General features: G+C 33.4%; 16 protein-coding genes across 16 annotated transcripts; 6 read left to right on the plus strand and 10 right to left on the minus strand.

Annotated features, from left to right (window-relative positions):
* Positions 1 to 14: 14 nt before the first annotated feature.
* Positions 15 to 1784, minus strand: DCR2 (phosphoprotein phosphatase; the record flags this gene model as incomplete). The annotated part of the gene is made up of 1 exon (XM_003672284.1): positions 15 to 1784. One exon carries the CDS (start codon positions 1782 to 1784, stop codon positions 15 to 17), a length of 1770 nt encoding a protein of 589 aa, XP_003672332.1.
* A 227-nt stretch (positions 1785 to 2011) lies between these two features.
* NDAI0J01980 (uncharacterized protein) lies at positions 2012 to 2317 on the minus strand (the record flags this gene model as incomplete). The annotated part of the gene is made up of 1 exon (XM_003672285.1): positions 2012 to 2317. The coding sequence occupies one exon, from the start codon at positions 2315 to 2317 to the stop codon at positions 2012 to 2014; it is 306 nt and encodes a 101-aa protein (XP_003672333.1).
* A 306-nt stretch (positions 2318 to 2623) lies between these two features.
* STE11 (mitogen-activated protein kinase kinase kinase STE11) lies at positions 2624 to 4891 on the plus strand (the record flags this gene model as incomplete). The annotated part of the gene is made up of 1 exon (XM_003672286.1): positions 2624 to 4891. One exon carries the CDS (start codon positions 2624 to 2626, stop codon positions 4889 to 4891), a length of 2268 nt encoding a protein of 755 aa, XP_003672334.1.
* A 429-nt stretch (positions 4892 to 5320) lies between these two features.
* NMD4 (Nmd4p) lies at positions 5321 to 6040 on the minus strand (the record flags this gene model as incomplete). The annotated part of the gene is made up of 1 exon (XM_003672287.1): positions 5321 to 6040. The coding sequence occupies one exon, from the start codon at positions 6038 to 6040 to the stop codon at positions 5321 to 5323; it is 720 nt and encodes a 239-aa protein (XP_003672335.1).
* Positions 6041 to 6380: 340 nt separating this feature from the next.
* On the plus strand, positions 6381 to 6722 carry GRX8 (glutathione-disulfide reductase GRX8; the record flags this gene model as incomplete). Its single annotated transcript, XM_003672288.1, has 1 exon — positions 6381 to 6722. The coding sequence occupies one exon, from the start codon at positions 6381 to 6383 to the stop codon at positions 6720 to 6722; it is 342 nt and encodes a 113-aa protein (XP_003672336.1).
* Positions 6723 to 7081: 359 nt separating this feature from the next.
* Positions 7082 to 9082, plus strand: SSQ1 (Hsp70 family ATPase SSQ1; the record flags this gene model as incomplete). Its single annotated transcript, XM_003672289.1, has 1 exon — positions 7082 to 9082. One exon carries the CDS (start codon positions 7082 to 7084, stop codon positions 9080 to 9082), a length of 2001 nt encoding a protein of 666 aa, XP_003672337.1.
* Positions 9083 to 9192: 110 nt separating this feature from the next.
* On the minus strand, positions 9193 to 9723 carry ARC18 (Arc18p; the record flags this gene model as incomplete). The annotated part of the gene is made up of 1 exon (XM_003672290.1): positions 9193 to 9723. One exon carries the CDS (start codon positions 9721 to 9723, stop codon positions 9193 to 9195), a length of 531 nt encoding a protein of 176 aa, XP_003672338.1.
* A 1071-nt stretch (positions 9724 to 10794) lies between these two features.
* On the plus strand, positions 10795 to 11829 carry ELO3 (fatty acid elongase ELO3; the record flags this gene model as incomplete). The annotated part of the gene is made up of 1 exon (XM_003672291.1): positions 10795 to 11829. One exon carries the CDS (start codon positions 10795 to 10797, stop codon positions 11827 to 11829), a length of 1035 nt encoding a protein of 344 aa, XP_003672339.1.
* A 386-nt stretch (positions 11830 to 12215) lies between these two features.
* Positions 12216 to 15755, minus strand: VID22 (Vid22p; the record flags this gene model as incomplete). The annotated part of the gene is made up of 1 exon (XM_003672292.1): positions 12216 to 15755. The coding sequence occupies one exon, from the start codon at positions 15753 to 15755 to the stop codon at positions 12216 to 12218; it is 3540 nt and encodes a 1179-aa protein (XP_003672340.1).
* Positions 15756 to 16282: 527 nt separating this feature from the next.
* On the plus strand, positions 16283 to 17752 carry STP3 (Stp3p; the record flags this gene model as incomplete). Its single annotated transcript, XM_003672293.1, has 1 exon — positions 16283 to 17752. The coding sequence occupies one exon, from the start codon at positions 16283 to 16285 to the stop codon at positions 17750 to 17752; it is 1470 nt and encodes a 489-aa protein (XP_003672341.1).
* Positions 17753 to 18359: 607 nt separating this feature from the next.
* Positions 18360 to 19283, minus strand: NDAI0J02070 (uncharacterized protein; the record flags this gene model as incomplete). Its single annotated transcript, XM_003672294.1, has 1 exon — positions 18360 to 19283. One exon carries the CDS (start codon positions 19281 to 19283, stop codon positions 18360 to 18362), a length of 924 nt encoding a protein of 307 aa, XP_003672342.1.
* Positions 19284 to 20105: 822 nt separating this feature from the next.
* On the plus strand, positions 20106 to 20945 carry NDAI0J02080 (uncharacterized protein; the record flags this gene model as incomplete). Its single annotated transcript, XM_003672295.1, has 1 exon — positions 20106 to 20945. The coding sequence occupies one exon, from the start codon at positions 20106 to 20108 to the stop codon at positions 20943 to 20945; it is 840 nt and encodes a 279-aa protein (XP_003672343.1).
* A 100-nt stretch (positions 20946 to 21045) lies between these two features.
* Positions 21046 to 21870, minus strand: PSY3 (Psy3p; the record flags this gene model as incomplete). Its single annotated transcript, XM_003672296.1, has 1 exon — positions 21046 to 21870. One exon carries the CDS (start codon positions 21868 to 21870, stop codon positions 21046 to 21048), a length of 825 nt encoding a protein of 274 aa, XP_003672344.1.
* A 460-nt stretch (positions 21871 to 22330) lies between these two features.
* On the minus strand, positions 22331 to 23563 carry FBP1 (fructose 1,6-bisphosphate 1-phosphatase; the record flags this gene model as incomplete). Its single annotated transcript, XM_003672297.1, has 1 exon — positions 22331 to 23563. The coding sequence occupies one exon, from the start codon at positions 23561 to 23563 to the stop codon at positions 22331 to 22333; it is 1233 nt and encodes a 410-aa protein (XP_003672345.1).
* A 667-nt stretch (positions 23564 to 24230) lies between these two features.
* Positions 24231 to 25469, minus strand: NDAI0J02110 (uncharacterized protein; the record flags this gene model as incomplete). The annotated part of the gene is made up of 1 exon (XM_003672298.1): positions 24231 to 25469. One exon carries the CDS (start codon positions 25467 to 25469, stop codon positions 24231 to 24233), a length of 1239 nt encoding a protein of 412 aa, XP_003672346.1.
* Positions 25470 to 25805: 336 nt separating this feature from the next.
* On the minus strand, positions 25806 to 27017 carry VTA1 (Vta1p; the record flags this gene model as incomplete). The annotated part of the gene is made up of 1 exon (XM_003672299.1): positions 25806 to 27017. One exon carries the CDS (start codon positions 27015 to 27017, stop codon positions 25806 to 25808), a length of 1212 nt encoding a protein of 403 aa, XP_003672347.1.
* Between the last annotated feature and the right edge of the window lie 352 nt (positions 27018 to 27369).

A 27369-nucleotide genomic window follows, 5' to 3' on the forward strand; every position in this document is an offset into this window, starting at 1 on the left:
TATTGGAAAGATAATCATTGTAACTTCACTTTATCAAATATCTCACTAGGTGAGCCATTTAATCTTTTCCACGTATATACACTATTATCAGTAGTATCAATCTCAAATACTCGTATTCTTCTTTCTGTCCCACCGTACCCTGCATATGCGCCTTCTCCCGCACTACCTCCATAGCATAGCCATATCATGCTTGGTGTGGAATCATCCCTGAGACAATAATCATTACAATGGTCATGCCCACAACTGGTGACTGTGACACCCAATTCTTGTAAAGTGGATAGTCCACCTGAGTTATATTTAGGAGCTGTAACACCTTCTTTAAATTGGCCTACAATTTCATTTTGTTGACTTGGGACCTTCTTTGAATCCAAGTCTAAATATTCTGGCAATGGAATATGGAAAAATGCCATAGAGATACCCTTGTTTTCGGGGGTTGAAGAATGTAATGATTTCATATACTCCCATTGATCTTCTTTAATCCAATCATAACCTGGGAATATTTTCCCGTTTTTAGAATATTTATGAGAATCCAGGAAATATAAAGTAATTTTCAGTTCATTACTGTAATCATAAATATTTTCAACGTAATTCCCTACACCAAAGGAATTATCATTGGTGTCCTTCGGACTAAATTGGAACAGTGAGAAGGGTAATATGGATGCCAGTTCACTCAATTGCCAACGTGATAAACTACCTTCATCGTCATGATTACCCCAAACCATAGCCCAAGAAAGCCTTCTTGAGATGACAGGAGATAAAGCCTTCAATAACGTTGTTTCTGAATCTTGGATAGAAAGGTCTCCCATAATTTGATCACCTGTATATATGACTAATTGGGGAGATTCAATGTCAAGTACTGATTCAATAAATTTTAAAGTTTTAGGGTCAGCTTTACAATCTTCATCAGTCTTTGGGAATTCGTCTCTACATGTATTTTCACCCACTGCCATATGTAAATCTGCTAATTGAACAATTTTAAACTTACCTGTTTCTTTATTTGGCCTTAAAGGTTGAGATAAAGACACTTTTTCTTCTTTATTGATAAGGTATCTTGTCGATAAATAACTTGGAAATCTTGAATAAGCTTCATCAATTAAAGTCCAATCTTTATTCAATATCCAGCCAAATCTTGGTTCTACACAATCGATTCCAAACAATATATTCAAATCAGAAATGAAACCTGGATAATATTGATTTTGTTGCCTTAAATTATCAACTGTGAACGGTAGTGTAGCTATTTCCAGATCGCCAACTGTGGTTGATTTGGATGTTTTGGTTTTTGAAATGGAAACGATACCTTGAAGAATATTATTGCTTTCATCTTTACCATTGTTATCGTTACCTATCAACAGAAGAGTTATTGGAACAGTTTCGTAAAAAAGATACTGTGACTTACTAAACCACCTATAACCGAATGAACCTCTTAGATCTTTCTTAATAATATGTCGGGATATCTGAAGATCTTTTCCATCGTGTGATGACTGCGATAATTGATTGCTTATGGTACAATGTTGTAAATGTCTTTTTGTAACATGGAAACAATCCAAATGGCCTATATTGACCACTACTTGACTACTAGGGTCTATATCAGATAACCCATTGGAATCCAATATAATTTTTGCTTCTGTGCTCAATGAATGGGTTCCTAATAATGGACTGAATGGTCTTAGAGTCGTACCAAATAACGATATATGCTGTTGATAACGATGGATGATTAGGAACAATAGTAGTATGGAAGAAATGTATATCAGAACTCTGCTGTAACGTTTTGATAAAGATAACATGCTGTGGTATGAAAAGAGATCTTGAAAGGAACTTCCCACTTACTTTGTTTCAAATTAAATATTTGATAGCTTGTCTTTATTTTATTTATTTATTTATTTATTCATTCAATGTTAAGGTCGTTTAAATAAGTTTATTAAATTGTCATCATAATTATAAATATTAATTAGAGATTTCTAGAAAAATAGAATGTAAAATAATGGAAACTATTGATTACAGTTTAAACATGTTACTCAGAAGATGGAGGGGACATGTTCCCTGATTGTTTGTTTTGCCTCTCCTGCTTTTGCTTAGTTTCTTGATCAACCTCTACAGGTACAGAAGGTCTATGCCCATTGTTTAAGAGCAGCCCACCACTGTTATTGGTGTCAGTTACTGTAGGAAGATGGAAGTTGGGACTACAACTGACGGCATGTGGTCTTCGTAGTTGATCAATATACATCACTTTCGTCTTGCCTCCCCTGTTCAAATATACTTCCGTATTGTCATGGCTCATCTGCCCTTGTTCCTGTTTCTGTTGTTTCTTTTCTGGCATAGCTGTTTGAGATGGAGATCTTACTTGTGCTATAGTAGTCTGTTAAGTAATATAATAATCAAGTTGTATTTACTAGGAAGTAAAGAAGAGATTCAATACACATCATACTAATCCTTGGGATACATTGGCCTTTCCCTCTTGATTGCATCCTTTTATGGTTTGCTGCTAGTAGGCGCAGTGGTAAATTGAATATATTTTATTACAATTTGATTTTATGTTAATTAAACACCTCGGGTCTTCTCGATTACTACACAACTTCATCCAAGGAGGAAAGTATACTAAATACTTGCTGCTACAAAGATAATAATGCCATCTTCTGAATCCTCGACATATGTCGAATCGTTCTTACGAGGTTTGCATTGTCAAGAATACCTTCCTGCCTTCCAAGAATGTGACATAACGACTAAAGATGATTTGATCCATTTAGATAAATCCATCCTGATAGTCTTAGGAATCAACAAGATTGGTGATAGGCTTCGTATATTAAAGAAAATAAGGACGTTGAAACCAGCTGAATCAATTTCCACGACATCAACTGCCGCACAGCTAGATGCACAATTCAATGAGTTATTGAACAAATTTGAATCATTGTCTCCACAGTTATTATCTTCAATAACACCATCTTCGTATTATTCAACCGTTGCTTCTAGAAAAGGTAATAAAGATGATGAAATAGGGCTATCGATTAATGATAAACATCATGTCATATTTATACTGAATGATGGATCTGCAATGAAAGTTAATGTAAATGGCTGTTTCAATGCTGATTCCATTAAGAAACGACTAATTAAGAAACTCATACAGCATCAACGGAATTTGGCTACTAACCGCAAGACGAAAAATGCGCAAGATTATGATATCTTTGTCGTCGATTATAATAAAAATGTATTACACCTCCTATATGATGTGGAATTAGTCACTATATGCCATTCTCCTGATAGATTAGATAAAAACAGATTAATATTTGTTGCAAAGGATCAAACTCCAAGCGATCAAGCAATTCAAACATCCAAAAAACTATACTTAAAAACAATGAATTCGTTCAGCGGTAAATCTAACTCTTCTCACACTTCATCCACCGCATCTGCTGTTGCTGCTGATGTTTCAAAATTTTCTTCCACTTCTTCATCGTCAAGAATGAGCGTTGATAATGACGATGATAAGGGCAAAATACGTAAAATATTTAATCAAAGACCACCAAGTGAATTGATCTCCACAAATTTATCAAATTATTTCCCCAACACAAATATGACAAGATTGAAGAAAACTATAAGAGATTCATATCGTCAATCAGTTAGATTAAGCACGGCATCCTCAAATGCAGCATATTTACATAGTCATGATCCGAATAATATTGGTGATATATTACTGAAAAGAGCCAATGCTATTGATAGGGCATTGTTACAAAGTATTAGTCAAAATTCATCTCGTGTTCCAGTTCCACGCTCTTCCCTTGATCCCAGAAAGGGTAAATCAATACTGTCTAATAAGGGTCATGGAGCGTCTGATGTTTCCCTCGATCGTATTCGATTAATGAGTTCAGAGGAGGAAGATAATGATGATGATTATTATGATGATGATGACAATACTGAGATAAGACAACCTGATCTAGTATCATTACCAACGAAAGTGGTTACACCTAAATCATGGCTAAAGGGGGCACGAATTGGTTCAGGAAGTTTTGGTACAGTTTACCTTGGTATGGATGCGGCTACTGGTGAATTAATGGCTGTGAAACAAGTTGAAATTAAACCTTTAGTAGTTACAGTTACGACGGGTGTACAATTACAATCACAATCTGATGATAAGATATCAAAAGATACGAAACAGCAGCAGCAGCAAGAAAATAATCAATCAGATATTCATAAGAAGATGGTTGATGCTTTACAACACGAAATGAATTTATTGAAAGAATTACATCATGAAAATATTGTTACATATTATGGATCATCCCAAGAGAATGGAAATTTAAATATTTTCTTGGAATACGTTCCTGGTGGATCAATCTCTACGATGTTAAATAATTATGGACCTTTTGAAGAATCATTAATTATTAATTTTATTAGACAAGTGTTAATAGGTGTTGCATATTTACATCGTAAGAATATTATTCATCGAGACATTAAAGGTGCTAATATCTTAATTGATACAAAAGGATGCGTCAAGATTACAGATTTTGGTATTTCAAAGAAATTATCATCATCGTCGTCGTCTACATCCTCCTCATCGCATGATAAGAATAGTAATAATAATAACAAGAGGGCATCGTTACAAGGATCAGTTTATTGGATGGCACCAGAAGTGGTGAAGCAAACTGTCACTACAACAAAAGTTGACATTTGGTCTACAGGGTGTGTTATCATTGAAATGTTTACAGGTAAACATCCATTTCCTGATTTCTCACAAATGCAAACTATTTTCAAGATTGGTACGAATACAACACCTGAAATTCCATCATGGGCTACTGAAGAAGGGAAAGATTTCTTAAGGAAAACTTTTGAAATTGATTACAAGAAGAGACCGGATGCTATTGAATTATTACAACATCCTTGGGTAGACTCCTTAAATCTTTAATGTGAGGAGCAAACAAATCAAAATATATATAAAAAGATTATAGACTGTAATATGTTGAGAATATATATGATAATAACTTTAGATCTTTTTTACTTGTCTATACAGGTGTCAACTTCAGAACTAATTTTCATAAATTAGTTTTCCCAAAATAGATATAATAATGTAAGATAGAATGCACATATGATCTTTGGCCTATTTTTTCCTGTATGTTTTAAGTTCAAAAAACATTCCATAAGGACATTACAAGTTTTTTTAAAAGTTGATGGTGATGGGAACTCCTGTATTACAACAAAAAATGTATGACCATACTTTCATGTAGATCAAAATTGTCATTACCGTCATCCTCAATGCATACCTGCATCTAGTCTACGTATTTTTTTTATACGTTTTTTTAAATGCAACACATTGTAGGTGATTTTCCTAATTTCATCATGGACTCCATAATTCACCAGCACCTCTTTTCGCATACACAGTATTTTCAAAATTGGTCTTAATAATCTGATCCCCATTTGAATTGATTTGTTTAACACCGCCATTTTTCAAAATGGAATTATAAAAAGATTCAGTTTCTTGGAAGGATTTATAATTGAATTCTTTAGATAATAACGAGTCAGCATCGACAATGGAACACCATGGGATATTACATAACGTTGAAATTTTCCTAATTTTCTCATCTTCCGTAATTAAGATCCATTTAACGTCATCATCATGCAATTTATAAATACAACTTTTCAAGAAATTTTTCAATCTTCTTGGTAATTTATTTAATTGATCTATAGATTGGTTGGATCCATCAGTGGATTGAAGGATATCAGACCACGGGACTAAGTCCAGAATGTCAGGGAATTCAATGATAAGTTGGACATTGCTTTCATTCTTGTTGCCGTTAGAGTGAGTGGGATTGGCATAATTATCGATGAATTTCAATGATTCCCTTGCGTTAAAGCTTTTATCATGGTATTGTAAGAAATCCAATTCTTTCAAAGTGTATGTAGGGATATAGAAATTCAAATTAATGGTTTCTAAATCTTCATTCATAGAGGTGTTAGTAGTATTTCCGTTGTCTGTGTTTTGAGTAATCCATCTCTTGATGTTGCCCAGGCCTCTGTTGAAAGCGGATGCCTCCAAGATAAAGTTGTACTGTGGCATTGATTGTATTTTTATTTTTGTAGTAGATACCACCCAATGATCTTGCTCCTAATCTAACCTGACCTGAACTGAGTTTGTTTCTTTCTGAGTGTCCAACCTTCCCTTCTTGTCAAATGTGGCAGTTGTAGTTATCTCGTTTTAGCTTCTTCGGGGTGTCTCTTCATCGGCATATTGCTATGTTAACAGTTTTATTGAAAAGATTTGATCAAGATGATGATTGAGGATGCTGGTGAAGAACACTTAACCATTAGTGTATATCTTCAATATATACATAATACATTCCAGTATATCTACATTTATATTATCATTCAAACCAGAATTTAGCTGTACACGATACAAAATGGCCGCTCAAGAATACATTACCAAGGCTAAAGAGTTAATTGATTCCAACAAATATTTCCAGTTCTCTGCTAATTGGTGTAAAGACTGTGTCTATACATTATCTGTATGGGATAAATATAACATTAGGAGTAAATTCAAAATCTTTGACATTGGTGATTTATCCAAAGAGGAACAAACGGAATGGAGAAATGCCTTTGAAGAAGTTACTGGTATTAGAAATTTGCCTACCATAATCGTTGATGGAGAAGTTTGGGGGACAGAGACTAAATTGCATGAATTGGAAGACATGAATCAATTAGAATTTGAATTGAAGAGATTAGGTTTGGTACAACATTCTTAAATCAATATATATATTTATGCATCCATTCCTTTGCATTTAAATAAATATATATATATATATATACGCTTCTAATGTGTAATCAAATCAGTTTATATAGAATATTGCACAACTTCATTGATAACTCACCTCCCAATTCCCTTACTATCTCATTCTCCCTTTAGTTTAGTCCTCCTTCCAACATCTCAGGATGTATCTCAGTTTTCTGAACCTCTATAGAATTGTGTTAAGTACGTAGACTGGATTAATAATCAAATTGACATTACAGAGAGAAACAGGAACCTTTGGTCTAAAACAACAAATCTAACAGGGCTGCAACAAAAGACTCAACCAATATCAGATCAGTTGATCAGTCACACAATATGTTGAGAAGGTTTACCACAACAACCAATCACAATCGTATAGCAAGATTATGCATATCTACATTGAAAAGAACAATTTCATCAAAGGTAATAGGAATCGACTTAGGTACAACAAATAGTGCAGTAGCATACATTCGAGACGCCAACGATAAGAAATCTGCTGTTATAATTGAATCTGACCAAGGTCAACGTACCACCCCGTCAATTGTAGCATTCTCCCGAAACAGTAGTAACAAAACGAGCACAGGTGATGAGTATGAGTATTCAAGCATTGTGGGTACATTAGCTAAGAGACAAGCTATAATTAATCCAGAAAATACATTCTTCGCTACAAAGAGACTCATTGGTAGATCATTTAATGATGAAGAAGTACAACGAGATATTAAATTGATGCCGTATAAGATTTGTAATGTTGATGGGAAGGCGTATTTGAAACTTTCAAACTCGAATGAGGTGAAATCCCCCAGTGAGATTGCATCAATATTGTTGAAATATTTGAAGAATTGTTCTGAATCTTATTTAAATGAACCCATTGATAAAGCTGTCATTACTGTCCCGGCATATTTTAATGATTCACAAAGACAAGCCACTAAGGATGCTGGTAAATTAGCTGGATTGAAAGTGTTAAGAGTCGTTAATGAACCTACAGCTGCTGCGTTAAGTTTTGGAATGGATGATATTAAGAAGAATTCTGGGATCATTGCAGTTTATGACTTAGGTGGTGGGACTTTTGATATCTCCATATTAGATATCGAAGATGGTGTTTTTGAGGTGAGAGCAACCAATGGTGATACTCATTTAGGTGGTGAAGATTTTGATGCTATTATAGTTAACCATCTATTAGATCAATTTATCAAGAGTAATTCAGAGCTAGACCGTGAATTGATATGTGCAAATAGAGAAATAATGCAACGACTCAGGGAGGCTGCCGAAAAATGTAAGATTGAATTATCTCATGTTCATGAAACTACTATCAAATTACCCTTTCTCTATGATGATAAGCATTTAAATATTACGTTGAAGGAATCTGAATTAGACGGCATGACGTTACATTTAATTAATAAGACCATTGAACCAGTGAAGAGGGCATTAAAGGATTCTGATATTGAACCAGATGATGTGGACGATGTGATACTTGTTGGGGGAATGACACGAATGCCCAAGATTAGGAAAACTGTTGAAAATTTATTTGGTAAGAAACCAAATATTACTGTTAATCCTGATGAAACTGTTGCTCTGGGGGCTGCTATTCAAGGTGGGATTCTATCGGGGGAAATCAAAAATGTCTTACTATTAGATGTGACACCATTAACTTTAGGTATTGAAACTTTTGGAGGTGCATTTGCACCATTAATTCCAAGAAATACTACTGTTCCTGTGACTAAGACAGAAGTGTTTAGTACAGGTGTCGATGGACAAACTGGTGTAGATATTAAAGTTTATCAAGGTGAACGTGGTCTGGTACGTGATAATAAATTAATTGGAGATTTTAAATTGACAGGAATTCCACCTATGCTTAAAGGTATTCCACAAATTTTTGTAACATTTGATATTGATGCAGATGGTATTATTGATGTTTCTGCCTCTGAGAAAAGTAGTGGTAAAGAACAATCTATTACAGTGGTACCTAAATCAGGTCTTACTGAGGATGAGATTAATAAATTAATTGAAGAAGCCAATGCTAATAGAAGTAATGATAATTTAATTAGACAAAGATTAGAATTAATTACTAAAGCTGATATTATGATTAGTGACACAGAATTATCATTTGCGAAATATAAAGGACTAATCTCTAAAGATGATCAATATGAATCCATTGTGAATGAATTGAAAGAATTGCGTTTTATGATTAATAAATTTAAGGAAAACGAAAATGATTTATCGATTGATGTTAATATTATCAAGAAATCAACAGATTCCTTACAGAATAAAGCATTTAAATTATTTGAACGTGTGACTAAAGCACAAGCAGCTGCAGATCAGAAGGAATCAAAGAAATAGACATATATATTTCCGCTTAATAGGTTACTTTTTTATAGACTAGATTTATTACTATATTTATAAATAATGATATTGCTTATCATTCGTTCCGTATTGTATTCATATCATCTTCACAAAGATTTATTCATGAATCTTCTTCTAGTGAAAGCCAACCAAAATTTGGAAGGTTGATCTTTTGAATCTTTATAAACTCTTTCAATCAATCTCATGGCCAATTCTTGACGGAATTGTTGGATATAAGATTTCAATAGTTCTACGTCATTATGATTTTCCAAAGGGATTGAATAGACATTATTTAATGGGAAACCAGGTGTACCCGGTATACTAAAATTATCCAATGCCACATTTGTTAAAGTCTTAATAGCTTCATTATACGAGGTGACTAATTTCAAATTAGAAAGACAATCATTGATAAAAAGAATACCGTAGATAAGAACACGATCAGCGGGGCCTTTAATTTCGAAATTCTTAAAGAATGAATTTGCACGGAAAAGGTCTAAACATTCATCAATTATATCGTAATCAGAATTTGCTGGATACGCTGGGCCTCTAAATTTGGAATTTAATGGTAATAGAGCAAAATTACCGATCATTCTATCATTTTGTGGGTCAACTGGGAAAGTGGAATGGTATGCCTTCATTAATAGAAATAAAAGATATAAATGTAAATTGTTAGTAATTCAACTCAATTCAATTCAACTCCGACCAATTACGTAAATGGAACATTTTCATGTAACATACTGGCATTATTATCTAATCGTATTTGTGATGGACACTTAGGATATGGATATGGTAAGGCTATATATGATAGAATTGGAACACAGTAAGTAAACTGTATTAAACACTACAGATTTACTTTATCAATCGTTTACATATTTAATCAATTCATTAATTAATTGATTAATTAATTTTCCAGTTTCTTAACGTTTTTTATAGGGGCGGCTAGGGTATGCAAGTTAGGTAAGGGTATTATATGATTGCCCTCTACATATCTCAACCCTAATGAAATCCCCTTTTTTTTAGAAAACTATCCGTAATATAACCTACGGATATTCCAGCCCATACTGTATATCTTGATTTTAACCTTTTAGATTCTTCCTGTCAGTAATAGTATTAGAAGGAGGGATAGAGTGCTGAACCTAAGAACATCTGGTTGTGTTAAGAGTTGGATATAGTGCGATTTGCAAGTAGTAGAAAGGTTGATTTTGACTTCTTACTTTTTTTTGTTCATTCTTTGATTTCTCTCTATACCTTTTCCGTATTGGGCTGACACTACTTGTCTACCTTTTTCCCTCAACAACACCATTCTTTATACCGTTTCTTCTCAATCACTTAATTATTTTTCATTAGTTTCCCCTTCTTTCTTTTCTAGTTTTTTATAATTTATAGAAAACACTACACAAATTTGACTCACACAAAAATATGTGACACAAAGACGGAAAAAAATAAACTGCGACGCCCCAAATTTTTCACTTAATAAGGTGATGGCATAATTTATACGTAGACTTATGACTTTCAATTTCAAAACACAGTATTGGGCTCTGTGACGTATATTAAACCATCGAAGAAGAAAGCTAATTGCCTAGATCAAAACTTGCCAATCCATTCTCGGCAGTCTAACCATTGCCAAGTTTCACACGTTTTATAATATTATTCCTTCTGTCTGACCATTCTTTTTATCCAGGAAAAACGATACTGTGTCAAAAAAAGCAATGGAACAAGTCATTCAAGAGATTTCAAATGACGTTCCGACGTTCCCATCCCTATTACATGATGAACAGCAATGGCTTCAATATCATATCCCATCAATTGAACATCCCTTCGGATTAGAACTATGGCCCATTTTCTCCAAATGCTTCCAATACTTCGCAGGTTATCCCGCTGAGAATTTTGAATTCATTCACAATAAGACACTATTAGCAAGTGGATATGAATCCCTTGGATTAATTATGGCATATTACATAGTCATATTTACGGGACAATTCGTATTGCATAAATTCCACTCATCTCCTAAAAAATTGACTTTATTATTCCAATTCCATAATTTACTCTTAACAATAATTTCATTCATTTTATTCTCTCTATTAGTGGAACAACTAATACCAATGATTTATCACAACGGTATATTTTGGGCCATATGTTCCAAAGAGGCTTTTGCCCCCAAATTAATTACACTATACTATTTGAACTATCTAACCAAGTTTTTGGAACTATTAGATACTGTCTTCCTAGTATTGAAAAGGAAAAAATTAATATTCCTACATGTGTATCATCATGGTTTAACGGCATTATTATGTTATACACAACTAATGGGCCACACATCAGTTGAATGGGTCCCCATAGTATTAAACCTAGGTGTACATGTTCTAATGTATTGGTATTATTTCTTAAGTTCATGTAATATTACCGTATCATGGAAACAATGGGTAACAAGGTTACAAATTATTCAATTCTTAATTGACCTGGTGTTCGTTTATTTCGCTACATATACCTTTTATGCTCACAAATATTTTAAGAATTATTTACCTCATATGGGACCATGTTATGGTGGCGAGAAAGCTGCCGCATTTGGATATTTGATATTGACTTCTTATTTAATCTTATTCATTTCGTTTTATATTAATTCCTATAAGAAAAAGAAGAAAACGAAGAAAATTAATTCAAAAAAACAAAAATCAACTATTGATAATTCCAAATCTACTAGTGCGAAAAGTAATACAACTAAAGTATCTTCAAGAAAGATATAAACAAACTAAAATGAAAAACAAAAAAAGAAAAGAAAAGGAATTCGCTATTCCAAAAAAAAAAAACAGGTAAGAAACTAAGGATAAAAACAAAGTTGAATGCAATTACTAATATAATTGCTTAATATGCGATCATTCCTGTTTTAACAGAATCTATAGATTATTTACCAAAATAAGAAACAAAGAAACATAATAAACGAGACATATACATATATAACAATTTTTTTTTCATAAGAATACAGAACTAAATACCTTTAATATACAATTTAATCGAAGTTTACACCTTCTCTCAAAAAGGAACTCCGTTAAGAAATGAATTGAAAAAAATGAAAAATATTACAGAGACGACACATCCACGAGCAACTACCCACCAAAAGACAATACAATTATTAAGTATATTGACTAGCTGTAGATAAAGTATCCATCTCGAAATCAACTTTACCAGCAACAAATTGATCATTAAATAATTTGATCTTAACGATTTGTTCATAAAGATCTTCACCAGCTTTTGGTTCAAAATTCTTTAAAAATGAATATTCTGATCTAATCGATGATGCAGCTTGAGTTCTCATTATCTTAATCAAAATTTTAATAATAACACCTGCATCATTTAATAATAATTGATCCCAAAAAGCATTACAAACTGGTATATGAATATCCAATAATTCTTCAACATAATTTAACGATTGAATATCTTGAGCTGGACCTTGATCTTGATCTTGGTTTTTGTTCTTTTCAGCTTCGTTTTCTTGTTCATTATCTTCAGTGGCATTAACTTTCAAATTCTTCTTAAAACGTCCATTTTCTCTAATATAGCCACTTTGTTCACAATACGATTTGTACGATACGGGAACAATGGAATTCACTGTAGTCAAATATTCATATAAATCATCTTGAATAACTTTCTTCAGTAGATTATCAAGAATGTTTTCCAATTCTTCCTTTCTCTCACTATTGATTTCCTCTTCCTCTTCTTGCTGCTGTTGCTGTTGTTGTCGTGTTGCTTGAGCAATACCATCGTTCGTATCATCATCATCATCAGCTTCTTCTTCCCCATCATCGTCATCACCAACTAACTCTCGTACATTAAAGAAATTTGGAGAATCCACAGCTTCCAAATTAATAAATCTTCTCAACAATTTGAAAACATTATCTGTAACTAATTCAACAATATCAGAAAGAGAAATTGATTTGAAAGCATATTCCAAAATTTCTCTTTCAAAAAGAACAGCAGGACATAAAAACATAGCTAAAAGATTCATATCATCAGTCAATAATATTTTCTTGATTTCTTGAATATTATTAAGCACAGCTTGGAATGGTTTAATTAATCTTTGAAATTGTACACTATTTAAAGTAGATGAAAGATGCTTTTCCACATGTAAGACTGAAAATAAAACATAATTGAAATTACTGGAAAATCCTGAAGCAAAATAAAGTATTAATTTGTTTATAGATTCTAAAGCTTCTAACATATATTCCATGATTTGGAAATCAATCTCTGTGAATTTTTCCGAACTCATGTTGGTATCTAATTCTTTGATAACAGGACGTAATTGAATAAATCTTCTTAATGAATCCTCTGATGTCGAGTAGAATGATGGATCAAATGGGATCAATTTGATATCTGGATCATTCAAATGATCACGACATAATGATTTGAATCTATCCAATTGCCATGGATTTGAATACAAATCCTTATAAAATTGATTAATTTTACCAAAAATGGATGATTCAATATTAACATTCGATATATCAACTATGGAATCCAATGGTGATGAACTGAAATGATCATTATGAAATCCATTACTTCTTTGATTTGGTGTATCTTGATTTGATGTTTTCTTAGTACCAAATAATGGTATGATAGCATCCACTAGGATGGTAACAATACAATTATGATAGAAATTCTTCGGATTTGTGAACCCTTCATCTTGAAAAAAGGATTGATCATTTACATGGATATTATCTAATAATTTTTCTCTAGGTAAAGTAATGGAAAGGACAGATCTAGGTAAACCAGGAATAGCCCTAAAGGCTTTGTTTAATTGGGTTCTTAAACTAATATTGGATAAATCAGAATTCGTTTGCCCTGATTTGGTAGTTATTAGAGGTAAGATTTTCATAGATGAAGAAACTTCATCGAAGAATTGTAAAGATAGTAATGAAATGTTATTATTCCAAACATAATTACTTAATGAAAAGAAATTAACAGTACTCATTGAGTCCAAGAACGATCTTAATCTTTGTAACATGGCAGATTGAATTTCTGAATCATATAAATCATCTTCTTCACCACCGTTTCTAACGATTTGTAATGATGGATCAATATTCAAATTTTGAGTAGATAAACATAATGACAAATCTGTATTGTTACGACCTACAGTTCTTGCAATAATTTGATCAATCATATTGGAAATGTTAATTATGGATTGTTTGATTAAGAGTTGGTCAGGTTTATAATTTCCTGGGATTCTTGATAATAACATTTTCACTGACGTATTTTCGACGAAATTCAATGGTAAGTTTTCTGAAGCTATAATGATCGATAGTAACTGATTTGTGGGGAAATTCAATTGTCTTTCACTAGCCATTCTAAGAGGATCGAATGGATTAGTTGAGATAATCTTAGAGATCTTACGATTATTTTTGGATGCTCTCATTGTAAGTGTATGAACATATTCGTTTGTAGCAGCTTCTGTCTCATTTCTTTCACCTTGAATAAATTCAGATAAACTTGATCCCATAGCATCATTAAATTCTTCATCACCTGTAGTTGGTCCACCTTGTTTGTAAGAAGGTCTAGTCAGATTAGCTGTCTTTTGAGCGTTCTTCTTAGCCCTTTTAGGTGTACTTCTTCTGTTTGAATCATCACGGGGATGTTTTGTATAAGGTTTTCTCACTTTAGGAGGTAAAGAAGCAGCACCCTTTTCTGCATAAAAACTTACAGTAGGATCGATTCTATCTTTATTTCTTAGATGATTTCTAAATTTCTTAGTGGATGATTTTTCCTTCCCATTAGTTGGTTTAGTCAAAACTGACCCACAATGTTTACATTTCAATTTGACCATATTTTCATCAATGGCTAAGAAATGAGTCCAAGTGAATGATTTCAATTTAGACACAAGATGGAATGGGACCCATGTATGTTCACCATCATGAACCATTTCAGTTTTGGGATCAACTTTATCTCTTTCATCTAGTGGTTCTTGAGCAGCAGAAGCAGCAGCAGCATCTTTCTTTTTCTTGTTATTCTTTTTCTTGTTTTTTGTAGTAGAAGTATGGGCTTCTTCACCGTATTCTTCTACTTCTTCTTCTTCCTCTTCTTCTTCTTCGTCGTCGTCGTCATCATCTTCATCATTATAATCATCGTCACTTTCTAAATCAGCATCACGAATGGTAGCATCGTTATTATGAGAAGCATTAGTATTTGATGAATGATGGTGGTGATGATCATTCATAATGTCCATGTTGATATTCATGTGGTTATAGTTATTTTGGTCCAAAGTATCCATCTGATTTACATGGGTATGAACTGATGAAGTCATTTGATGTGAGATAGAGGAGGATACTACGTTTGTAGTATTTGAAGGATGAGAAGGGACCATTGGGTATCTTGGTTGACCTAGCAGACTACCTATCGAAGGTGTATTTTGAGCGTTAGCGTAGAAAGCAGTGTTAATAGGAGTAGGAACAGGAGGAGTAGCAGCATCATGTACTTGAACATTCAATGAATTGTCGAGATGAGAATGAGTTGTTGAGTGGGTAGCAGTATTAGTACTAACCCTTTGTTGTTGTTGGTTCGGATTACCAAATAAAGGCGATTGAGCACCGTTCATGTGATGCATTGGAGGCAATACGAGTCCTCTTGCATTGTTAATCTGCTGGTTATCACCATGCAAATTATTGTTATTATTATGGTTATTCATGATCGGCCGACCTATATATTGCGCAGATCAATCGAATGAAATCTTCCCGTTAGTTGTTTCTTCTGTATGTTCGTAAATGTTTATATTTTGAAATATAACGTTACCGTTTGTTGTCATATAGATAAGAGGAAACGAGTACCCTGTGATGTTATTGTTACTTGTTGTTGTTTGTTGTTGTTTGTTTGTTTCGTTTGTTGGCCGTGTTGTTGATGGAATATTCAGGGGGTTCACCCGGAAGATAAAAATTTTCCTTCCAAAAAGCCATGATGCCTTTTTAGGGTTCAGTTAGGGCTCTCCAAAAAAGAGGGGGGTTGGTGTTTAACCGTGTGTGGTGATGTTGGTATATGTCTGGGTGTATTGTGTATACTAAGAACATCACCATGTGAGATCTGTAATCCTGTCTTACGTTCTTATAGAGTATAGTAAAGTATAGCAAGAGAAGGAGATACATCTGTAAAGTGATGACAGACAAGAAGTACAGCGGCATATCTTAAAGAAGCTCACAAACAATCGCCATACAATACATTATGCAGAATCATTCACATCCACATTCAAATTCAAACTCAAACTCAAACTCAAATTCAAACACACGACTTCCTCCAATATCATCCTTTGACAATCTAATCAAAGCCGCTGAAAGGAAATACAATCAACCAGATCGCACCGTTTCCGGGTCTAGTTCCAACAACAACAATTATAGCGCTACTATTTCCAACTCACTCAACCCATTATATAAAAGACCTCATTACTCCCANATTCAAGGAACTAGTAATAATTCATTATTAAGTTATAGACTAGTCACCTCGGTACAAAATAGTAGTAGTGATGAAAATATCTCCCAATCTCAACCAAGTTCCAAGAATATTTCAGATGTTGAATCAGAGGATGTTGAATCGGATACAGTCATGAATCTTAAGAATAAAAATAAACCTATTCCAACTTCTATTACCACTGTTGCTGCCTCCGCAAGCGATGATATCAGTAATTATGATACTGAATTACAAAACCTTTCATCCAGAAATGATGACGAATATGAACATATCGTAAAGATAAACAATCATCATCATGATCATTCTAATCCTAATCAGGATACTGAAGATTATGATGAAGAAACACATGATGATGACAATAACGTTGTCAAAAACATGACCACCGACATTAATTATAGAGACGTTGTTTTGGAAGATGACGACGATGACGATGACGATATATACGCCCCTACAAACTCTAGTAGTACACACAACCCTGAGAGGATACTGACAATTAGACCCAAGCCCACAATCCCTCATAATAATAATAATTATGATAATATTATAAGAGTAGCAAAACCAAGAAGGAAAAAGCAATGCCCCATCTGTGGTAAAGTGTTTGCTAATTTAACCACACATAAGGCAACACATTTAACTGAAGAAGATCGTCCACATAGATGCCCCATTTGTAAACGTGGGTTTGGAAGAAATAATGATTTGATAAGGCATAAGAAAAAACATTGGAATGATGGGTTATTGATAACGCCACCAACTTCTACAGCTACAACGACAGGAACAGCAGCATCACCATCAATAAATACACCAAATAATAATACAAGCGGTAATAATACTACTGCGTCAACATCATTCACAACTTACAATGAAAATTATGAACGAAAAGAACAGGTAACAAATGAAGAACATTTAAAAGCATTACATCAAATGAAGGGAACTTTTGAATGTCCTTATAACGCAACATTAATTCAATTAGATATGGAATTATACCCTTATAAACAACAATTAATCAATTTTGAAGCCATTCATTGTCATAAATCTGGTATATTTTCAAGACGTGATACTTTTAAAAATCATTTAAAGGCATTACATTTCTTATACCCACCTGGTACAAAGAAAAATGAAAGAAATAAAGTTCCGGGGACTTGTAAACATTGTGGAATGAAATTTGATAACGTAGATATTTGGTTATCTGAACATGTTGGGAAGACTTGTGGATATAAATATAACTAGGAAAAAAATGGGAAAGGAATGAACATTACTTTAACACGAATTTCTTTACATGTATATATATTGATGCATGGTAGTATAAATAATAAAAAATGTTCTACCAAATTGTACTACATTACTGAAGAGGAGGCTATATACATATATACATATTTCTTTTTATCTATATTCATTTTCTTAGTTTTCACACTTACGCACCTTCACTTATCACAAATGCAACAAATATAAATATTGTCGAAATAAATTTAGGTTATTCAGGTTGACTTATATCATTAACTTGTCGATTGCCAAAAATGACTTTCTGAGAAGAAAGAGGGTTAAACCAAGAAAGTTAGGGCACAGTTCTCCGGGTGACACCACTAACGGAGTTGAGTTTCGCGTCTTGTTTACGTTTTTTACAAACAGACAAGAAAGAATGAGAATATGAGAAATGTAACACCACACTTTGCTAGCGCCTGTAATATATCCTGCCATGCATATTGAACTTATTTAGCTACAGAAATGTTCACTATCATGTTATAAGTTTTAAGTAATTACTTTTTTTTTTATTTACAAGGAATAAAAAATGACGAATGATAATCTAGTGTTGAAATGCGATCATACATATCTCTATCTATTCAGTGATAGACCATGGCATTTTTCCACGTATATACTTCTCAAAATGATTCTCATCATTTTCACTCGGAGAATCTAAACGTAGTAATTTGATATCTTCATAGAACGCTTTTCTGTGATAAGGATTACGTTTTTCTTTCTTATCAACAAGGGGTGTTTTTCTGGCATACCAATCTCTGCGGAAATGAGAGAATGCATTTTCCTTTTCCAATTTATCCAATTTCTTCAAATATGTTTCTATTTCTTTCTCTGTTGGATCATGAAGCAATGGATCTCTACTAATATAATTGAAATGGTCAATAGGAAAATCTATAGCTTTCGCATGACAATCAATAAATCTCTTCCTCTTGAAACCAAAGCCAATGACTGTAATATCTTCTGGATAAAATCCAACCATTTCCTTGAAACGACAAATGGAATAAAATAAATTATCAAATGAATCCAATGCAAATTCCTCTGTAACAATATAATCAGGAGAAAGGAATTGACTTGGATATTTTTTGAAAAGATTGTGCATACAACTACCTAATTTCTCATCAACTTCCCAGAATTGCAGTTGATTTCGAGAATAGTCAGGATATTCAAACATCCTTTCCATTAAAGCATAATAACTTTGAGCTTCCGACATTGGTCCCGCTTCTTTCTTAGTCTGACCTCCACTAAACACTAACAATGAATGTTCTGGATCCTTTAACAATTCTTCGATTGCTAAGAGACTTTGCCAAATAAAGGCTAAATGATCATTGCCTTCATGTTGAAAAGATTCTAAGAACCATTCACTTGCAGATGCTCCTACAGTAAAGGGAATTTCATCGTCATAAAGAACTTTTGGAGCTATTTTCCATATCGAATGGCATGGAACAATGATCAATTTCGTCTTCCTTGTCTTACTTTTCGAGTCAAGATTACTACCTTCAGTCATTCTTTCAATACCAGTTCCACTGTTAGTTTGTTTTACAATATATTGTAGACTGAAGAAAATGAGAACAGTCCAATGGACGATTTTTCAACATTATAATTGACAGCAATATATAGACCATTTCTCTCGTACATTTTGAAAGATGAAAACAACAAGAATCGTCAATTGCTAGCGCCGCCAATAAGGTCCACAATCTGTACTAATTAACAGACCAGCACAATATGCCAGGAAAATGGCAACGATGTAAATGTTAGTTTCAAAGGGTTTCTACTACCGCTTTTCAATCCCTTGTACTTTATCGTATTTGATTGTTTCTGTTCGACACCGGTAGAAATGTCAGATTTCTTGTTACGAAGTATCTTCTACTAAGAAATTTTATCTATTTATGCAGTCACTTCAAAGTCCTACAAAAAACCATTTGATCTAATAATAGCATATTTAAATAATGATCTTCTTGAAATTTCCAACTGTAAAAACTTCATCCTTCTGTACGATCTTTAATAATAGTATATGTTTTTGCGTACCGTTGTCGAATCATTGTCAAAAAGGGGAAAATAAAAGGGCGACGGAAAAAGGAAGAAAAAATGTGTCATAAATTAAGGAAAATACAACAACAATAGCGAAAATTTCGTGTACAGAGGGAAAACCTGGAACAGAATGAGGCAAAAAAGAAGTACTTAGATAAATTGGTTTGTAGAGAACAAACAAATATGTGGGATTTTTCAATCCTTTTTTCTTGATATCTAAAGATGGAAAATATATGAAAACAAACGAAAATAGCTAGATACAAACACTTGCTTAACCTTCGTTTCGAAGCAAACAAAAATGATAGTCCTGTATTACATTCTTTTACAATTATTACTCTTTATCACAACAACAACATGGGCAGATATAATTATACTTGAACCTAAGCAAAATGCAGTTCTGAATTTTGGTAAAGCCAAGACTAAAGATCTATCAATTAAATGGACGCATTCTGAAGAATGGCCAAAGCAAGAAGAAATAATTAAATATACATTCATCTTATGTGCCGGTCCTAATACACAAATTCAAGCAATTGCTACATTAGATACATTATATCCTGAACAGATAACTCAATCACCGCCACCTAATGGTCACCAATTCCAAGTAAAATTAAAATTAAACAATATGATGAGTGTATCAGGATATTATTACGTTCAAATCTTTGCTCAAACAGTTGAAGGTTATACGATTCATTACACTCATCCATTTTATATTAAAGGGATGAAAAACGTGGTTAATAAATTACCATTTGATAAAGATGTTAAATATCCTGAACCGCCAGCTGAACATAAGACGACGTTAGTAGAACCTCAAGCTCCACAAGATCCAATTAATTTAGGAAAGATTCCATATCATAAACAAACGGGGTTAATTAAATATGCACCAGTACAAACACAACCAAAGACTTTTATAAATGTTAAGAAATCATGGGTTTTGAAGAATCCCAAGACTATAGTGACAATGTTTGTATCACCAAGGAGTAGTATTGATATGGTTACTACAGTGACACCTGGTTGGAATTATATCATTAATAATCAATATAATTTGGCAAAACCTGCTAAATTTCCTAGTGAGAACGGTGGGTGGTATAGTAGAATAATTACAGCACATCCAAGGAAAGTTAATCGTCAGAATAAGTGAAATAGAATTTTAGGTGAAGATGATGGAAATTTGGGATTATTTAAAGAATGATAATAAATAAATGTATGCATAAAGACTTTTAACTGTTTTTTTTTTTGGTTTATAAAATTCTTGACTTTAGTTCTGTTTCATGAAGTAAGATCATATCCATACCGTTTATAAATGACTCAGGAAAATATGTAGGCAATTTTTTTGAATGCTGTTGTAAGTGTATTGATGAGGAAGATGGTGATGATTCTAACGAATTTTCTATACCTTTATAATAAGAGATTCCATAACTTGTTGTGAAGATCCAACAACCAAAAGATTTTCTTAACAGTTTCAGTAATTTTAACAACAATGGGAAAGTTGATGTCGAGGAGGATGAGGAAGATGATATATATGACAAGTTATCTATTATGATTCCAGACAGCTGGTATTGGTCAATGCTATCACTGGATGTCGAAGGGTATTGTTGACACCTTTTTAAAGCGTCTATCGGAGAACCATTCAATTGCATCAAAAAATTTATTAGTCCATCCATATTCAGTATCGAGAATGAATTCATATAATTGATTGATGTTGTAAAATTAGTTTGGTTATTTTCCCTGTCAAACAGTTCTATAAGATATTGTTTCCATGTAGATGATATATCAATGATTAAATATGAATTTTTGCCGTTTTTCTCATGATTCGGTATTGTTATGAGGTCAATGAGTAGTTTCTTTTTGAAGGTTGTTAGTTTAAACTCGTGTTCAATTAAATGTGCTAATGCCACCTTATTAGTATTATTATCATCATTTTTGTCATCATCCAGATGGTCATTTACAGAAATGATTGACTTATTGTTATTAATTATTAAATCATTCGATATATTAATGAATTTCAATTCCGGTCGAATATAATTTGCAAGGGGATAAATCCTACAGTGAGCTAATACATCCATCGGCGTTCGATTGCGTAAAATGTTGAATTGTCCTTGTTCTTATGCTGGTAAATTACTAACAAGATCGTACTGAAATATATGATGGTTGTTTGAAAAAACTGGAAAATTTCAAGTTTTTGGAAAAATGAACATTATGTTCCGTGTAGGCATAAGTATGTATAGATTAAACAAAATGGTGCCAGTTTTCTATATAACTGTCTTCCTCCAATGCTAGTAGCTCCATAGATGTTGGTTACTGAAGAATCCTCATTACTATACTTTTTAACCTCAATTTCTTTTGAAGTGCTACAAAAACAACTATATTTTATAGAAAAAACGAAGAGAATAATGATAATAAGTGATCTAGAATATATATAAGATGATAATTTTGTAAATACCTAAATAAATCAAATTATTTATAAATAAATATGGAAGAAGAGTAGAGGAAGAATATGAACATAGTTAAAACCAGGCAAACGAATCATTTATCATGAATAAATTTCAAATATTTATCGATATCATCAGTTGAACCCAACCAAATGGAAGATTTATCATGAATATGAGTTGGTTTCAAATCCAAGATTCTTTCACCAAAATCATTAACTGCCTTCCCACCAGCTTGTTCCATTAAGAAAGCCATTGGGAAAGCTTCATACAACAATCTTAATTTCCCATTTGGATTCTTCTTATCGCAAGGATATGAGAAAATCCCACCATAAAGGAAAGTTCTATGAACATCAGCTACCATGGAACCAATATATCTAGCAGTATATGGACTCTTTGTAGATTTATTCATTTCACTCTTTGGATCTTTCAAAAATTTCAAGAATTCTAAAATAGACTCATCCCAATTATACCCATTCCCTTCATTAATTGAATAAATTGATCTTTGTTCTGGAATTTTCAAATTTGGTTGTGTTAAAATGAATTCTCCTAAATTATTATCCAAAGTGAATCCATCTACACCATCCCCGAACGTAATGAAAAGATGAGTGGAAGCACCATACATTGCATAACATGCAGCAACCATATCATGACCAGTTCTTAATACATTCTTAGTCAATTCATTAGGGTCAGCATATTTTGCTTTAGTTTCAGGTAATATTTTGAAAATAGAGACTATTGTTCCAACAGCGACACCTGCGTCCAAGTTGGAAGATCCATCAATGGGGTCACAACAAACTGCATAGGAGGTTTCATCTTCTCCTTCTACGGTGTTGAAGATTATTAAATCTTCTTGTTCTTCAGATACTAATATTTTTACCACACCGCATGATTTCATTGCGTTTAGGAAGATTTCATCTGATAAGATGTCCAATTTTTTTTGAACGTCACCTGTTGAGTTTATTGAGATGGAATGATTTTGTACGTTGATTAAATTGACTAATTCAGCCTTTCTAATTGTTTGTGAGATGAATTTGAAAGCGAATTGTAAGGCGTTTAATAAGAGAGTTAAGTTACCCTTTGCATTTTGGAAATTTCTTTGGTTTTCAATGATGAATCTTGATAATGTGATTATATCGGTGTCTATGGATTCTGAAGATGAAGAGTTTCTTCGACCGGCAGGGGAGCTTTCATTTAATTGAGATTTGAATCTTTCTGATTCTTTGGATGAAGAAATTTTCTTTTTGAGATTATTGAGTTGAGATTTTGTTGATTCGTTATCGGAATCAATTGCAAAAGTATTGTGTTGTAATGGAGAAACTGTTGGCATTTTTCGCTTGTAATAGTGTTTGTTAATAGTCTTGATAAAAGGGGGAGTTTTGTTATGTAACTGAGGTAGAGTGGTATATGTTATTGATAGACTATATAGAGGAGAGTAGAATTGAGTAGGTATATAATGATGAAGATATATAATTTATAGATACCAGTTCCTTATATATGAATGATGGTAACAGTGCAAGAAATCAATTAATTACAAAGATGTGCTTGTGTATAGGTGGTATTAATAATTGTGTTATTAATATATTCTGTAATGCCTGTAAGGCAATAATAATATAATATAATATAATATAATATAGTATAGATCTTTGTGAAGTATGGCCGGTTTGTTGTTGTTATAGTGGTGCTGGTGATGAATATGGTAAGGATAATGATAAATACAGCAAATTGATAGCGCGTGTGCGTACGTACGTACGTAATGAAATGTAATGGATGTGTAAGAAGAGAGAAGAGAAGGAAAGGAAAGGCTAAAGGGTGGATGGCTGGCGGTGATTCCTTACAACGGCGTTGGAGTCCCGGCATATACTTGCCACTACTTATCTTCCTCCCGGTTGGCTAGCACCGACCGGCTATATATAATTTACTTACGTACGTGTGGGAGAGACCAACTCCGAAAGTCCGGAGACCCCGCAGCCGTTCGTCCGGTTAAATAAGCTAATTTATCTTCTTCTGCGTTTTCGGTTTCTTCTTTTGGTGCCCCATCGACCCGTACGCTCCCTAACGGATAGATACTCGTCGCCGCACAACGCAGGGAAATAATCGACACAAACGTTAACACTCTTAGTTTTATTAGCATACTTTTCATACTCACTCTCATTATCGCTCTCTTGGTAATTCTCATTATTAATATTACCTTCTAAGTCGCTCTCATTGCTTTCTTCATCCTCAGCATAGTTATTACTGGCGTCGCCGCCACCTCGTGTCCCATTGATACCAGAAGCAGTATCTGGCTGATCTTCTGTTTTTCGAGCAAAATATTTTTGGATGTTTAAATATGGCAATCGAGTTGCTAAGACTCTTCCTACTTCATATATCGTCGTACTATTACATGTTAGCCTTCGACTTACATTTACCTCTGTTTGAATATCTGTTATTATCTTGATAGCATCTGAGTGTAAGTTGATATCAAATTTATCAAGGTCTGTTTTATCACCTATCACACCGTCCAATTCCTCCATTTCAAATAAATCAAGTGCATATCTTAGTACCCTCGTACGATATGTCTCCGCCGGGGTTTGAATAAGTTGCATCTTTATATTCTCTAAGATTTGTCCGTTTACCTCTTTATATTTATCATTTTTGAATACCCTCTTGTGAAATAAATACCTTCGACAAATTGCTTCAAAATCTGTCCTACGAGGAAATACTTTACCACTACGAGGATAAGCCTTTTTAATCATATCAGAAATAATCGTTACATCATGATCATCAAATACTTTACCCCGATTCTCCCTCCTAGAATTCTTCACCTTCTCAGATTTCAAAATATGCTTAATGAAATCAAACGTAGGATTCATAATACGATCAACTATCATATAATCATAAGTACCAAACAATTTAGCCACTTGATTCATACTGACTTGCCCAGCATCATCTCGTATACTAGATAAATATCGATCATCTTCATTCTTACCATGATTCAGGAATGTTTGATTGATTCTATAAAATGTAGCAGCAATTTCAGTAATTATGACAATTCGGAGCCGTTTCTCCTCTTCCGACATCTTTTTGTTACATTCCACTTTCTTCACATTTAAATTATCAGGATTCAATATCTGATCTCTGTGAACAATATATACTGGGATATTATCAAAATATCCGGGAATCACTTGCTTTCGATATGGGATTAAATCTTCGTCTACAAGGGCTTTCACAGTTTTTTTTTGTCCCCCTGCCATATTGTGTGTCTAAATATTTGTGTCATTCAAACTCTAAATTGCATATTCTTTGAATTTCACTTGGACAGGTTTACGCACGTTTATAATATTATTCGTTTCTTACCTGGAACAATTTATCTATTACTCAAAAAAGAACTATGTAGAAAATATACAATCCGTTCAACCTTTTCTTAGCACCCAGCCGGGTAAAATTTCAAACAACTTTAGTTTTATTGAAGTGCTCCCAAACTCTCTAGGAGGCACGTCACCAAAACCATACATGAATGCATTTAAATTAGATATTACACATATCTTTTTATACGTACGCAGATAAATACCTTTCGGTTCTATTTAACACTACAGAGTATTTAATAAATCAAGTGCCTTTATTAACTCATCCTTAGCGGTGGGGATGTCTTCATAATTTAAAGCACTTATCGCATATTTGGCCAATCTCTGCACTTGTTCAATCTTTGCAGAGGAATCCATCATCTTATTCAACTCCGCTTGAGAGTAAGATTTGGAAGGAACAGCACTAGTGACTTGTTTCTTCTTTGCCTCCCTTTTCAATTCTTCTGGAGACTCAGATGTATCTTGATAATGTTCATCGCTATCATCAGAATCTATAAATGATGGGATGCTTTCATTTTTCAAGTCTTGATTAACATCTTCTTCTTCTTCTTTTACATTTGCCTTTTTGGCATCCTCTGGCAAGTTTGCTGTCTTAGCATTTTGCGCTTGTAAATGAGTTTCCTCATCTTCTTCTCCATGAACGGGTGGCTTCGCATCATCTTTTTTTACCGCAAAACCGTTATCATCTTCAGGACTGACCTCACCATCTTTTTCCTCTTGTAAATTGATATCCTTCTTATCATCTTCCAACTTGGTTTCATCATTACTTGCTCGCAGATTCTCCTCCTCCACCTCCTCTTGTGCTTTTAACTCTGTCAATAATTTATCAATATCATCATCCGTCACCTTATCCTTCGTCTCCTCCTCATCCTCAACAAAATCTGAATAATCCAATTGTTTCATATTGTTAAGACAAACTTTACAATATTTAATTCTTTTCCTTAGGGCAACACAGACATCTTCACTCAATTCTTGCTTCCAGAGATGTAAAACACATGAAAATAAATCTATACAGCACCATAAACCACGTTTCAAATCATTATTATTACTACTACTAGTAGTAGCTGTAGTACTATTACCAGATCCGTTTTGTGCCTGTATTTCTTTCAATTTTTCATTATATAATGACATTGTAAAATTCAAAACATAAACTTTAGCCTTTTGTTGATCATGTATCAGAACATACAAAGGATTCTCTTGCTCATGCTTCTTCTCATCATCAGCATCATCATCCCATCTCTTGGTCTCATTTTTGAAAATTTCCACTTGATCCAATAATGAGGTAGCTAATTCGGTCAATTCTCTAGATCGCTCCCCTTCATTGTTCGATAATATTAATTCAATGGAATATAACCTTAGATAATAACTTATAATGCTTAGACCTGCTCTTTCAAAGTCTAATGATGTCAATTTTAATCTTATTAATTGGTTCATCATCTAGTAGGAAACTATAGTGACCTTTCTCTATAAAATGTTCAGTTTTTGTTCGTTTGTCACTGCATAAAAAAAAGGTTCAATAGATAGATACTCATTGTTCAATCTAATTTCTACATAGATTTTGTAGATCACACTATAAAAGTGCTACTTTCCAGTCACGTGTAGAATTGCCACGGGTTATCCAATAGGGTAGGGTAGGAGCAATATTTTTGGCTCAAAATTCAGGATAAAAGGTAGGGGTAGGAAAAACATTTTATGCTGGGTTGGGTACGAGAAAACCCGGAACAAATAAGAAACGAGAAAACCAGCACAAAATTTTAAGTTGACTGGGGGTAGGTTAGAACCTAGTTAG

This window comes from Naumovozyma dairenensis, chromosome 10 (genome assembly GCF_000227115.2).
Source record: "Naumovozyma dairenensis CBS 421 chromosome 10, complete genome".
In the NCBI taxonomy this organism is placed as follows: Eukaryota; Fungi; Ascomycota; class Saccharomycetes; order Saccharomycetales; family Saccharomycetaceae; genus Naumovozyma; species Naumovozyma dairenensis.